A 15,138-nucleotide genomic window follows, 5' to 3' on the forward strand; every position below is an offset into this window, starting at 1 on the left:
ACGTTTATGGAGCATTTACACCCCCAGAGAGCAATCCCTGAGCGAGCATCCAAGCGGGCTCACGGGCGGGACACGCTCCGGCACTGTCCTCTGCTGGCACAGCCGGCGGAGATCCTCCACCTGCCTCCAGCACTGGCATCAGCTGTGCAATCCCAATCCAAACTGACTGCTGGGACAACACTTATTTACCTTCACTGTTTAAAAAAAAAAAAAAAAAGCAGGACACAGATGGAAGTAGATCAACTAGAAACAAAAGGAGTAACACGGCTCGCTAAACGCAGTTTGTTCCATCTCGTTGCTCTGAGAAGTTTCCGGCATAATTACTCTCTCTCCTTTCCTAAGTATCTCCTCTAAGGCATCATCTCCCCTCCAAAATCTTAGGCTCTGGTTATCTCTGTACATTCAAAATTACAAATGCCCAGGATATCCCATAAAGCAAGATAATTATCTTCTATAAATACATACGAACGGACTTACTAAGTGGTGTCCTCCAACTCCTCCTACAAATAGCTGCAAGATTATATCAGAATTTTCTGCTAATAATTATGGCTCATTTCTGGTCTGTGCAACAGGAAAATGGCAGCAGTTATGAGCAGCTCATGAAAGAGATGAGAGCTGGATGCACTGGCTGACTCAGGAGCTGGGCTGTATCTGCACAAAAGCCGTGTTAGGTTACAGGGTAACACTCATGCTGGTGGTCTGGGAGGGGTAAAAATATTCCCAGCCAGAAACAGCCCTCAAATTCATCAAAAATTGCTCAACCCTGCATTAGCAAGACTGTCAAGGGGAAAAAAATTATTATTTTTCAAAGATCTGAAAAGCAGAAGCATTGTTGATTATAATGAGTGTGTAATCTGAAACTCCGACTATACCAGGCAGCACACATGAGACAAGACAATTAGCATTTAATTAGGAGATTTGCTCACTTTCTTCTACCCTCTTTGAAAGCTAAAATGATTGCCTTTGAGTATCTCTCACTATTCTTTTGTTCCATTTCCTGCCATATAGTTTCCATTTCCCCAGATTTAAGGGGCTTATTTCTAAAAAGTGTTTCTTTATTTTTTTTAAACACAAATAAACTGAAGATGATGTCTAAAATTTGACAACCAAGTCAAATGGATTTATCCAGACTGAAATACTTATCTGTCCAGGAGACACAATAGATTTCCAAAAAGCCAAGGGCACACAAACATAGAAGCACATGCATATGAACCATTAAAAGCACTGTGGTTATTTGTGCCTTTTGATGTCAAACACTTTGACCTAAAAGCTTAGCAATTCTTAATTAGGCAAAAACTCAGACCCAGTTTAAAATGGCATAAAGTGGCTTTAATGGTAGACTGGGACACAGACTGAAAGGTTGGGGGAAAAAATGAATTCTGATCGAGAAGAAAAAGTTTAGGCCAAGTTAAACTCAAACATTCTTCCCACCCACAAAGCTGAAAATCTGCCTTTGGAGCAGCTGTTGCAAAGCAGTATTCCCTCTGGTAACTCCAAGGAAGGCCACACACAAACTTTCTTAATTCTGTCTCTTCCACATTTCACAGACTTGGAATGACAGTTCTCTAAACAGAAACTTCCAGCTTTAGGTCACAACTGCTTATAGGAAAGTATAATAGGAAAAACATTAATAGGCTGATCCAGTAGGGAATTTTATCTGGCATATGAAAGAAAACTATCTTGCACAGGGGTTATCCTGGACATTTTAATGCATAAATATACCTGGATCCCAGGAAGCTGGAAGAGAGGTGGCATGTTAAGGGTCTTAATGCAATATACAAAATTTGAGCAGAATTTTAACCTGGGACCTTCTGCCATTCAGGTTAGAGGAACAGGCTCGGGCAGAATCAGTAGCTCAGTGACTCTGGATCCAAGAGCACTCCCTGAGAGCAGTGTCAGACCCCAATCTCCTGTGCAGGCACCGAGAGAACAGGTCACACTCACAGAAGAACAGAGCACATCTACAATTAATCACACAGAGGAAGCAAAAGCCTTTCTCTGAAGGTTCCTTTCGTTGTCCTTTAAGCATCTCCTTTTCTCTTTCTTGAAAACTGAAGGTCAGACTATTGGGCTCTTCAATTCAGCTCTCCATAACTACCACATTTCCCAAAATGGTCCAGAGAGCATCAGGGTTCCTAAATAATAGTTTGCATTCAGCAAAGCACATCCTCGAACAAACAAAGCCCTCTCTCAACAAATATCCCACTGGCTCTGAGCAGACAGCCCTTTGGGACACGTACCCTCTGTAGGAGAGCTGAACTTGGTCTCATTGACAAAGGTGGACAGGTCAGAGGGTTGGGGGTAGTCCTGCTTATCCGTGTTCAGGTCCACAGTCATGCAGGTCCACTTCTGCCCCGTCACTGAAGACGCCAGCTTCTCCTCGTCTGTCGCGTGAACCACCGTGGAGATGACAGGAGGAGTTTCTGGAGTTGGCAGTGGAGTGGGATCCTGCAGAAAACCAGTGCCAATTAATTCTCTAATCTTTCATTAGCACATTGAACAGCTAAATCTCTGGATTCCTCTGCACCACCAGAGCCATCTCTGTAATTCCGTAATCTTTGCTGCAGCTCTGTATAAAATACCTCATGAAAAATACCGGCTCTACCAGCAGCGAGTTTTCCCAGTACAACTAAACTCTTTGATGATAAACACTTGCATTGCAAAGCTGCTTTGATAACAGGGAAGAAAGAAAATCCAGAGCTCTTTAAATCTGTTAGGCACTTGACTTGAGTGGCACACATCACCCTTGACTGAAGTCTCTGACTTTTCAGGCTTCCCCCATAGGAGCAAACCTTCCTAGGTCTGCGGGGTCATGAACCCTTTCCCCTCTCTTCACTTCTACGCTGTCAAGCAGCACAAATGAAAGGGCAGGATGGATAACAGGAAGAGGAACAGCAGCGTGGAAGGAGCTGTGCCACAACAAAGCAGTCAGGCCTTTGTAGGCAGAACAGCTTTTGTTAACTTCTCTTCCAAGGAAACCACCTGCCAGCAGTTTACAACGTGGAATCAAAACATCCCAAGCACGTGTTTCTGGTAGATCAGCCCACTTGGTTTATTTCTATTTCCCCTCCAGCCCACCAATTTGATGCATTTAGTTTCTTGCTTTCTAATCTAAAAATTCCAGGGTGGATAGTGATGCCTAGTTTTTCAGACAACTGACTGAAGATATTTATTCATATTCTTGCTCCATCATAACATAAGACCTTCTGAAGTACTCTGACTGGAATTCCCAGAGCAAATGATGTGTGTTGTATACAGATTTCTAGAGACCAAAAGGTTAATACTTTGTGGTTACAGCCCACTGTGCTATACTTGGGACCCAACATGCATATATTCTCTACAAAAATCTCTTCTATTATCAAATGTACAATTCTACTACAAAAATCTATTATTAAATGTACAATTCTACAACTAAATAAATCATATTTCCCTGGTCTCGCCCCATCAAGAACACAAATTACACACACCAAAATAAGGCAGCACTTTACCTGAGAAGGAGGATCTGATAGTGGGGATCTTTTTGGTGATTTTTTCACCCTAAATGTATCACTGAAAATGAAGTTAACACAGTTAATATGGTAATACCAGCAAGAATCAGGTAATTTTATACTTAGCAAGAGACAGCCACAGACAATGCAACCTCTGTAAGCCCTTCTGCATTAAAATCCCATCCATTAGGCAGCAGCACCACAGAGAAACATGCCATGGGTACAGATTCTTGTCATGCACTTGGAACAGGCCTCGATTCCCCAAAAGCTGAGAACAGCAGGATTGCCATATTTTTCATGCTAACTATTGACACTTTTACAGAACAGGGTTACTGCTCAGCTGCATTTCAAATCCTTGCTCCATCACAGGCACCCTCAGTGGCCTCAAGGAAATTATTTAGCTTCTGTCTCCCAAGTGAAAATTAGGTCTAACCCACATCTTTACCTGAGAATTAAAGCTGTGATAAATTTGGGCAGTAAGTTCCAATGACCTCAAAAATCATGAAGAAAGAAACTGTTATGCTTTGGATGAACCACACAAAGCCATCTGAGGCAGATGCTGTTCCCAATATGCCAGAACGAAGCCCTGTCATTACCAATGGGCACAACAGACCCTTTTTAAAACAAATCCAACAAGAAATATGGCAATTCTGCTTCCAGTTCCCCTGACAGCTCACAGTGCAGACTGGGAGCACGGACACTGTAACCCTTCAAAATCCCACAGGTTTCAATCAGGCAAAAGGAAAGAAGAACACACATTATGTCATTAGGGTGCATATTTACTGATGTTGCCTTTGTGTTTATTCACAGTTGGTTCAAAAGTGAATTCTAACTAGGAATAAACCAATTATCTATCTCTTCTCTTGATGCATATTGCCAGAGCTATTAAAAAACATTTATGTTACTAACTAGAAGAGGGAGAAAAACACCACAGCCAGCTCACTGATAAAGACTTTATGTTTGAACTGAGATGCAGTGGCAAAAATTACTGCCCACCAGCTCATCCCTGATCAATGCTGGCCAGATCGACACCAGAAATTATAATGGTGGGTTTCAATCAGTAAAGGGTAAATCAATACCACATCTAGAGGGGAAAATAAATTGGACAGCTGAATATTGGTGTGTTCGATGCCACTAATTATCCAGATATGATCCTAGAAGTAATTAGGACAACTTCTTCCTTTAAGAAGGAGAAGCACTTTATGCAGTATTTACAAAGGACTGACTGTACAACGCTGTTCAATGTTACAAATAAAATTTTCATATTTTAGCTCAAGGATACAAAATCTCTGTATTTTTAAATGAGGATCTTGGATAGGTAAACACATAGTGAGGCAAAAGATTCTTTAAACACATTCCCAGGCAGGCATCTCACTTAAAATAGCTTTCACATGTACCAGGGAAGTGAAATCGTTAACGTAAAAGCTTCATGCTGAATAATAACTGATCATGCTGCAAAATAAATAAGTAAAATTAAAAAGCCCATAAACCAAAAGAGGAAATTTGAAATGTTAGCTTAGAATTACTTACAACAGAGAACATACAGACATCACATCTTCTACCATCCTAAGACAAATAAGACAAAGAAAAGAGAGACAGACAGAAGGAACTGACAAAAAAGATTAACCTACAAATACTCTGTTAATGTTAATGTGTTAAGGCAATCTGATCATGCATACTTTCTACCTGTATAATCTTAACCCTTACTTTTTATTGTGAAATACATCAGGAGGAAAAAAATACTCATCAAGTCCTTCAATGTTTTCAAGTTCAATGACACACTTTCACCTTACAAAACACATTTTTCAAAGCTGACACCTTCAAGTTAAAAAAATCAACACCCTAACCCTGCCTTCCCTGAAGGAGGCCACCTGCTTGCTCTTCAAAACATGGTGTTTGTTATTATAGGAGATGTAAAACTGTTCCTGAATGGCAGCTAAGCTTAAGGAAAGAGCTATTCCAGTTTTTTTTTTAATGTTTGCTGATGTGTTATGACAGTACAGAGAAAGCTACTTGACCATTTCAAATCATGTACCCGGGTCAGGAGAGAAAATGACATTTCTTTAAGTCTTATCTGTTTTGCCTCTCAATGAAACCTAACTTGGTGTTCTGACAGAACAAAATGATTTCCCCCAAACCAGAACCAAACCCTGACAAACAGTTTAGGCTAAGAAAAGTTTTCATCTGCTTATAAGCTTGGCAGCTCCTCCTTGTCTCTTCTCACGTGCAATGGGCCATGACAGCCGGCACCTTCCATTTCTGAGCAGCCTCCAACCATCCAGCAGCTCCCAGAGCAGTGCCTACACAAGCCATGTCTGTGCAAACCACCTACTCTTACTCATCACTATCAGCTGCTCTTTGCTCAGCATCACCTGAGCAGTATGATCATCTCAAAGCAGCTCAGCACTTGGGCAGATGACCAGAGAGTAATTTGTGTTGAGTTGACACCTCCTCTAAAAACCTCATCATTTCACGTGGAGGTCAGTGCTTAGACTGCTGCAGGTTTTTATTCAAGAGTAAAAATGGATTGTTTTTATTGATTTAATGTGGGTAAGACTGAGCACATGGCTCAGATTCAAAGTAGTTCAAGCTTAGCAATAGCTTAAACTCATGCCTGGCTTTACCTCTCATAGGTCTAATCTAGAAATCGCTGCCTTCCACACAAGGAACACATTTTCAAACTGGCCAACAGGATTTGATTTCTGCACCCTTCAACGGTGCTAATAAAAACTGGTGACTTGGCAAAATCACCTATCAATTAGGTGTTAAAAGTCCTGGAATACTACAGTATCATTTCCTAATTCAAACACCCTCGTTTGTGCCCCTTGGAGCAGAAGCATTTTGCACTGTCTTCTCTCCCTGTCCCACCACGGAGTATTGCCAAGGAGGATCCTACATCCCATCTCCCTGTCCAGCCAGGGCTTCTCCTGCACTGGATGCCAAGGAGTCATGCTGAGGGCTTTTTCATGAGGGACCAGAGGGGCAGAGGCAAACAAAGCCACTGCTTTCACTGGCACCCCTGAAGAAGCTCCAAGAAGCTTTAGGCTAATTTTCTTCTAGAAAATACCATAGCTGCAGGCTGCACTGTGTATTAATATGCAGAGTCTCTCTTCTTTGTAAAAAAAAAAACCTCCTGCAAAAGTAGGTTACGGGGCTGCAGTGAGCAGAGACACAACACAACACAGTGAAAGCAGGGACAAGCAAGGACTGGGAATTCCTGCAGCCCTCCTGACCCAAGAACTTGTGAGCCCTGTGCTGGGGGAGCTTCTCTGCTCTACCATAAAGACCAGCAGTGAACTTTGTGACTGTAGGACAGGGCATTTTCATGATGGATTTTCCCAAGGATGAATGTGGTTTAGAAAACTCTTTGTAAACTCATTTTGCCCCTAAATTAACATTGGAATTCATTCTAATATTCAAAGTAGATGAGTGAACTCAAGAGGCCCACACCTGGGGTCTGTCAACTCCAGCTACTGAGAGACACAAGGAGACTGTCTGGCTGGAAATATCAAACTTAAGGATCTGTTGATATCAAAATCCCCCTCTTTCCCTCTGTATTTCCCCAGTACAAATCAAATACTACTTCTTTTGCTGTCAGACTTTTAAGTCTTCTTGATTTGGACCAAATCAGTTTTGACTGCGGCCTTGGAAAACGTGTTCTCTTAGAATGGATTTTAATTCCCACCCAAATTCCCACTAAATTTCAGGTAAACCTCAAAAAGAAGCAATGTTAGAAAAAACAGGCTCCTCCCTCAAAAAACCCAACTCAACTATACAGTGACCTAAACCACCCATAACTCATAAATGCCTCTAAAGAGAAAAAAGTTACACAAGCTTCCTCAAATCTGGCAAGGGACATGAGTTAGAAGCCTAGAAGGTAGGAGGCTGCTCAGAAAAAACTGAATAATCTCCATCTCACTCTGTACAGGAGGTCATGTTTTGTACTGTTTCACATTTAACCATGCCATATCTCCTAATAGGCAGGCTTTTAAAATTTTACTCCCATTTTTGTTAGCTAGCTGAAACACTTAAACCATAAAGGAACATGAACTGAGATACTTTCTTATAGATACACAGAGGAGATCGATTTCAGACAAATTGGGATGTAAACTTGGTGACTACCAACTCGGAATAACCATGTCTGAATAGATAAAGCAACAAGTATACAGGCAAGTGAATCAATGCCACCAGCCACTGAGGTTTTTAACCAAATACCTAAACAGAGCAAGATGGAAAATGTATCCTGGGATTTGTCAACTCTGTCTAAAAGCTGGATATTTCCCTAATGTGTAGCAGTTTTGGATATTTAAACCCTTCTATATCACTTTAAGCTCTTTCATTAAAAGGAAAATTTTTTAGTCTTTTGTGTAAAAAAAAATATATTTCAATAATACATTCTTCTGTTTCAGGATCTTTTCTTTTAAATACTGTAAGTCACTGGATAAAACCATCTCCCTGCTGTTTGCAATACAAGATTTGTCACTGTCGTGTTATTTCACATCCCACTCTCAAAAACAATTACTCATAAAATACTCTTTACTAGTGTGAAACTTTGATCATTTTAAACAGCATCGAATTCCCAAGATGAGGTCACAGAAAATTTGGTACAGAACTGATAAAATCACAACTTAATCAGGTTCAAAACTACACCGAGCCTGAAGACTTCAAAAATTCGGTTGCCTAATGTGGTGTGGCAGCCCTGGATTCTCCCTTGTGGTTTGGAAACATCAAACTATTGACAAAACAGGTTGAGGGAGAGCAGGTACAGACCCCCAGCGTGGGTCCAGCTGTGGCTACCAAGGCTCAGCTATTCAAATATAACCCATGTGTAACCGTGCTAAGGGGTAGGAGCATGCTGCCTCTACTCTAGAAACATCTCTGCCCTTTAACTTACGTTTTCAGTGGCGTCTTCTTCTTTTTTGCAGGTTTGTTCAGGTTGTCTCCCTCTGTCCCGTTCGTTTCGTTGGCACTGGCTGGTATCTCAAAGGAAGCTGGAGATTTGGAGGGCGAGCTGGCTATCTTAGAAGAAGACTTGAAAGGGTCAATGGAGTCCTCACACATGTCTGGCTCAAAACTGTACGTTTGCTGAGGCAGTTTGGGTGACTCTTGCATTTTTGTACTAGAGGAGAAGGGGTTAAAATTGGGATCATCCCACTTGTCAATGTCAAAAGTGTAAGAGCCTTTTGTGATGGGGATTTCATTTGGATCAGTGGGGGACTTGGTCGGAGTGGTCGGAGCATTGTCAAGCTTTTCCACGGGTTTTTTAGTCTTTGGCCTCCGTAGTGGCATTTTAGCACCTGGCTTTTTACCTGCCTTTTTGGGAGGGGGAGTGCTCTCCTGCTGGTCTTCACTCACCCCCTTTTCTTCAGAATAGTCAAACTCCAGCCTCACTGCAACGCCTTTGACCGGAGGGTCCTCCTGTCCCCCGGTGTCCGGCGGAGTCACCTCCCCAGCCGCCGGTGCCGTTGTCAGAGGTAGTGTTTTCTTGCTGGCAGGGGGGGAGTTCTGCACTTTGCTGCCTCCGCTGCTAAATGCACTAATCCCTTCAAAATGGTCTGGATCCAAAGAGTCAGATCCTTCAGGCACAGGCAGGGCCTCCTCTCTCTCAGCAGAGATTTTGGAAGGTTCAGTACATTCGGGCTTCACCGAGTCAGCCTTGCCTTCAGATACTCCTTTATCCTCACCCGGGGCACAGGCTGCTTGGCCAAGGTCAGAAGGTTCTTGTGGGGTTTCCTTCACCAGTGGAGCGTCCAGAGGTTTTTTGGCCGACTGCTTCTTTTTTAAGGAAGCTGGTCTGGGTTTTTTTGTTCTCTTAAGGGTGCTGGAAGCGCTGCTTGAACCAGTACCGTACACATCTGCTGACGGTGCTAATGTCTCGCTGTTGCCAAGGTAAGATGCTCCATCAAAATCACTGGCTTGCAAGCTGAGAGATCGAGACAACGTGGATTTGGAAACTGGGACTGAATCGGTGGATTTTCTTCGAACATTTGCTTTGGGGTCACGGCTCTTGGGTTCTGCAGAGCTCGGTCCTAAGGCATGGAGAGAATCAACCAACTCAATGTTATCAAAGTCCAAGTTGTAAGTCCCACTGCTGGCTATGGGCTTGTCCTCGTCGAAGACAGTGGAAAAAGAATGGCAAGGGGGACGGAAAGGGCTTTCTTGGACTGGTTCACTGTGTGACACATCGGTTACGGGTTCAGCTTCTGAACACAATCCTGCGGGAACAAGCACAAAACTCCGTGAACTTTAAACATGCTTTTAGAATTGGGGCTTAGCAAGTTTTACCATAATCTAATGTAGTAAATGTCCAGCATTTGTTTAGATTACTAAAAGAAAAAGTCATTAAAAACAAACAAACGGTCTAAGCGGCGATTAGAGGACGTACAAACCAAAGTGGCATTTTCAATAAATGAACTAGATTGAGGGAAAAAATACAACTGTTCTGCCCAGAAAAGGATTCAAAGCAGGTTTCTTGAAAAGACAAAATATGTATTTTACAATAGCCCCTGAAGCATCTCTTCTAAACTACCATCTAAAGAGATGGATATTACTATAACATGTTATATATTCCAAATACCTGGAAAACTGCACATCAAGCACATTCATCCCATTTTCTGCTATTATAAAGAGTTCACACCATTGTGTCAGAGCTCTTATGCAGTAAATTTGCTGTAAATTGACTGGTGCTTCAGTAATTACATGCTGACCTTAAGTTTTGTTTCCCATATGCTATTTTTACCAATTTTCCCAGAGGAAACTGGTTTCCTCTCCACAATCCATCAATGCTGCTCTTCTGCTTGCCCCAAGCAGTCAAGACACTCTACTCTGACCTCATACTTACAAGTTTATAATGAGAGATGAATCACTGAGAACTTAATGTGAAATAAATTATGGTAAAGACAAAAACCCCCCAGTCAATTAGAGAACTCTACAAATATTTTCAGCTGAAAAATCTTCTTTTAAAAAGATCACTAGATGCTCCCTACAGATTATTTAAAACAGATTTTTCCAAGTGTAGTTCTCACTTGTTGACGAAAAGAAAATTTTGTAGAGGGATTTATATGCTAGACGTGTTCATCCAGACAGCTTTTCATTGTAATTAAAGATCTTCTTATTGAATGGATTCCTAAAATGATTTATAGAAGTCTCTTCACTCGGGATACAACAACTCTACTGGCGAAGCAGAAAAAGATAAGAGTGCATATCGAAAAAATAGAAAATATATAGGTAGGAAAGGATTAAGATGATGGTCCTTGCTGCCTTCCAGCTCATTAGGTTTATTATTCAAATGATTTACAAATCCTGAATATGATTTGCTCCTGCTGCCATTGTACTGGCACTGATGTGAATGTGACATGGTCACCTCTGTCCATGTGTCTGTGTCCCAGACCTGGGGCATCTCTGTGCAGCTCACAGCTCAAGCTGGGCTAAACCAGCTGCTCAGAGCTCTCACTGAGGACCAAAATTTCCTTGTGTTTCCTACTGAAGCAGCACAGCATCCTTCATGTTGTCTTTTTTTTTTTTTTAATTATGCAATTATAAAGGAAAACAGTCCAACGAAAATGAATGCTTTGCTCGGCCTTAAATGATTTCAGAGACATTTCTACCCTTCTTTTTCATTCCAATCCTGACATGTTTTGCAAAATAACTCCCATTTTGCCCAGCCACGTTCATTAACACTGTTCATAAAAGCAAGCAATTATTACTTTTAGTGAGAAGCTACGACTAGATTAAGAACAGAAAAATAAAATTTCCTTTGTTTCAGAAGGTAATTTCAGAAGAAATTGTATGTCTGCACAGAGACTGCAAGAATTATTATTTATGGGTGTAAAGGATAGAAAGGATTTAAGGGAATTGGACACATTTCCCAAAGCAGTTCCTTAAAGTGGCACCATGTATTTCCAGAGACTGTCAAAGGAATGACAGCTACTCAGTTTCTCTGTCAGACCGTGGAAGTTCACTAAGAGACATCAATTAAAACAGTATTTTAATGTGTTTTTCTGCTAAATGAACGTTAATAATGTGGCAGTACTTCAGGACAGTTTATTTTCCTCCTTAGTCCCCACTGGGTCGGGCTTAGTTTCAGCCTGGCTGAGGCATCATTAATTAGGCTTCGTTTGCCAGCAGAGCTGGTGCTCACTTGACAGACACATCACTTTCTGACACTGATGGGACTCCTGTTAAGGGCACTCAAAGAGTGCCATAAACCTCCAGCATTAGCCTAATCTGTCCATTTTACCCTGAAAGAAGAATGGAAGACACTTTAGGGGAATACATCACAATAAACACTGACACAGCTCTGGGATGTCGGCGGAGTACAAATGTAGGTCAGCATGAAATAAAAGCGGGATCTGAATAAGAAATCATGGGCAGTTATGCACTGTTTTCATTCCAGCCTACGTCAAAGCCCTCAATGGGAATGAGGCCCCTGTTCAAAGCAGTACAAACATGCATTAAAACAAAATAAAATAAAATAAACCACTGCCCTGCAGGACTTGGACTGTAAATAAGAGGCTGAGGTTTGGGAAGCATCACGCAAAGGGAGAGTACAAGGCTTTCCAGCTACTCCGAGCATTCAAATTCGGTGTGCTCCACATAGTGCAGGGCTTTCATCTTCTTTAGTTGCTTATTTCACAACTTCCTCCTAATCAAATCCTTTACTTATAAAGTATGGATTTCTGCAGAGCGTTGCTCGACTCGCCACTGCAGTATTTTTATTGTTTCTTTATGAAACAAGACGTGAAACTGTCTCAGAAAACATGGCTTTTGGCAGAAGTGAAATGCTGCTGTCAGACTCTCCTGGTGCTGCTGGCTCAGCCCTGAATTGCTGGAGGAGAAGATACAAACAGTCCTCACGGCCTTATTACCACAGAAAACATGAAGACTGCTCTTTCCTGACATTAACAGCCCATTCAGAGCAGTGACATTTGTCCTTTTATAACACAAAACTAAGCTAATCAGTGTTACTACAGTATTTCATTAAAATGCAATTTTGTTGCAAAGGAACAAACAACCACACAAGCTATGGAAATTAAGGCAGGACTCACCCTAGAGAGAGGCCAGCACAAAGTTTTCAATCAGGTTTATTGCCATAAAAAAGAAGGCAAGCTCCCCAAATCCCTCCCATTTCATTCGTTTAAATAGAAGGTCCAAATTCTGCTCCTTCCACAGGGAAATTTCCCTGATTTCAGAAAAATTTTGACCGGATCAACCATGAAAAACAACCTCAAAACCAAAAACAACCACCAAAAACCCCAGATGTTTTTGTATCCAGGTGATGAGACCTAAACATGAGAGCTACATGGCATGTTTAATGCTTGGCATTTTCACCTGGCACCAGTTATGGCACAACCAAAAGCTGCCAGAAAGTCAAAGAATATTTATCCTGAGTTGGAAGGGACCCACAAAGATCATAAAAGTGCAACTCCTGGCCCTGCACAGGACAGCTCCAAAAATCTCTCACTGTGCCTGAGAGTGTTAATAATAAGATATTTTAAGACTGTGTGCACTCGTAAATAGAACAAATTCTCCTTTTTAGTAAAAAAACCCAAAACAACCCAGAATAAAAAAAATGTTTCTAGTCAACTACAGACATCTTATTTTGGACATTGCAAAATACCAAAATTTTGATGGCACTGCAAATGCTTGTAAAGCTTTAATGTCCCACAAGAACAGTGAGGCAGACACCTACCTCAGTTAACTCAGTCTTCTTTAAACAGGGACCCATAAATGATCTGAACAGCAGCAAATCCCATGTATGTGCCTTGAACTGTTCACTGATGAGGATATCAAACTTTCATTAAACTGCTTTATACTGAATATGAAAGGATAGGAGGCATCTGAAGATTAGATCAGGTTGGGCATCAGGATTTACAGCTTTTTACAGCCTCAGGAAAGAAATGCAGAAACTCAGTAGCAGTAGTTGCTTAAGGAGCTACAGAAGTATCCAGGGAAAGGGGCTTCTTTGCTGAAGTATCTCTAAAACCCCAATAAGCTGAAAATAGGCCTTAACGATGCTGAGCTGCAAACAAAATGAAGCACTATTTTGAAAGGCTTAGAAACAAAATTTAGCTGGATCTAAAAAAGTAAATACAGAAGAAATGAAATAATAGTTCTGTTTTCTAGAGAAAAGCAAACAAAGGCAAACCCCTGGAAAATGCACACAGTGTGCACCCACATACTCTGTTATGGGGAAATAACTCAGGAGAAAAGTACACTTTGCCAAGAGCACACAGGAATTGTAGTTACCTAACACCAGAAAATTTGAAACACAGTTTATTTCAAGTTCCTGCTTGTGCTGAGAAGCCTTTGAAGTCAGAAAATCAATTAGGAGCACTTTTAAAAAGGTTCTGTAAAAGTACTTTTGTCATTTACTCTGAGAGAAAATTTCGTATATAAAGTTTCTTTTCAATTTTTCTGTGTCAGGCTTCAAAAGGAAAAACACTGAAGAAGAATGTTTTCCACACCAAAAATTCACTTGTTTTTGTCTGGGCCATTAAGTCTCTCCTGGAAAGCCTGACCTCAATTTGCCTGGCACCAGAAGGACCCAAATGTAGGTGTCCCATATCCTTATTGTTGGTTTGTAATGCACAGAGGGCTCTCCAGCTCTCACATCTGCCCTGTGAATATAATCTCAATTCATTAATCAACTGGGGAAGGCAGAGAGGGTAGGAGAAGAAACAGCCCTGCCTAGGCAGGAATTCCTGGCCAGCAACAGGGGTATTTGAGAGAAAGGGCTTGGAGGACTTCCTGGTGCTCAGGTGGATGAAACAAAGGACAAGAGGTCACTGCTATTAAAAAGCAGCTGATGAGACAAGCAACAATAATTTAAAATACTACCAAAATAATGATAAAAAAATAATAAATGCAACCTCAAACTCTCAAATTCACCTCGAGAGTATAACCCACGTTTCCTACAATTCATTCAGAGGGGAATGGAAGGGCTCACTGGTGACACTTTCTGGGGTTCAGGGATAGTTTCCACACATGCTCTGTTACTCCTCTTCCCCTCCAGACTTGCCCTCAGACTGACTCCCCTCCCCTGCTCTGCTGCTGATGGACAGGAGCCATGCAGCAGGTTTTACCCCACCAGGAGCTGGCACAAACCCAGGATGAGTTTAGCTATAGTTCCCTTTCATCATATTTATTAAACCAGCATTGAAGTCGGCCTAATTAAAAACTCTCCTCTTGGCTTTCCAGCAGTGGGGTCCAGCTGCTGCGCTAACGACACCGTGCAGCACAACTGCAGCCATCTGCACAAGTAATTATTGCCAGCTATAGATGAAATGATCCTTTAAACACTCACTGTGCTTCCTCCTTCCACCCAAACACACGCTCTGCCACCAACCTCGTGTCCAAGACAAAGCCGTGGGGCTGGTGAAGCAGAAACCCAGCGGGGCAGCGCTGCCTCTCCCTGAGCATGTGCCAGGCTCTCCAGCTGCCCCTGTTCCTTCCTCCTCCTCTGCTGAAACCTATTTATTTAGCTGTGTGGTACCACCAAGGAACTTCTGCTTCAACTCTGCCCATAACACCCAAAGAAGGGACTCCTCATTCCCTCTGTGTGCAGCCACAAGCGTAACTTATGAGGTAAATAAACCACGAGACACTCAAGTGGTTTATAAAGTACAAAATGTTCAGCTTTTCTCATTTC

At 41.8% G+C, this 15,138-nt stretch overlaps 1 protein-coding gene across 7 annotated transcripts in view; it reads right to left on the reverse strand.

Annotated features, from left to right (window-relative positions):
• TACC2 (transforming acidic coiled-coil containing protein 2) overlaps positions 1-15,138 on the reverse strand; it is a 137,274-nt gene that overhangs the window by 25,581 nt on the left and 96,555 nt on the right. For 4 of the 7 annotated variants that reach the window (XM_018078441.3, XM_018078440.3, XM_029962007.1 and 1 more), the window contains 4 exons: positions 8,383-9,703; positions 5,019-5,054; positions 3,489-3,549; positions 2,241-2,448 (listed from right to left, as the gene is read on the reverse strand). In XM_018078441.3, coding sequence (XP_017933930.3) covers positions 2,241-2,448; positions 3,489-3,549; positions 5,019-5,054; positions 8,383-9,703 — 1,626 coding nt within the window. The remainder of the gene's footprint in view (positions 1-2,240; positions 2,449-3,488; positions 3,550-5,018; positions 5,055-8,382; positions 9,704-15,138) is intronic. The other 3 variants (XM_029962008.1, XM_029962009.1, XM_029962006.1) reach the window with 2 other exon arrangements.

The sequence above is a fragment of the Manacus vitellinus genome, unplaced genomic scaffold (assembly GCF_001715985.3).
Source record: "Manacus vitellinus isolate BGI_N305 unplaced genomic scaffold, ASM171598v3 scaffold_40_pilon, whole genome shotgun sequence".
Lineage (NCBI taxonomy): Eukaryota > Metazoa > Chordata > Aves > Passeriformes > Pipridae > Manacus > Manacus vitellinus.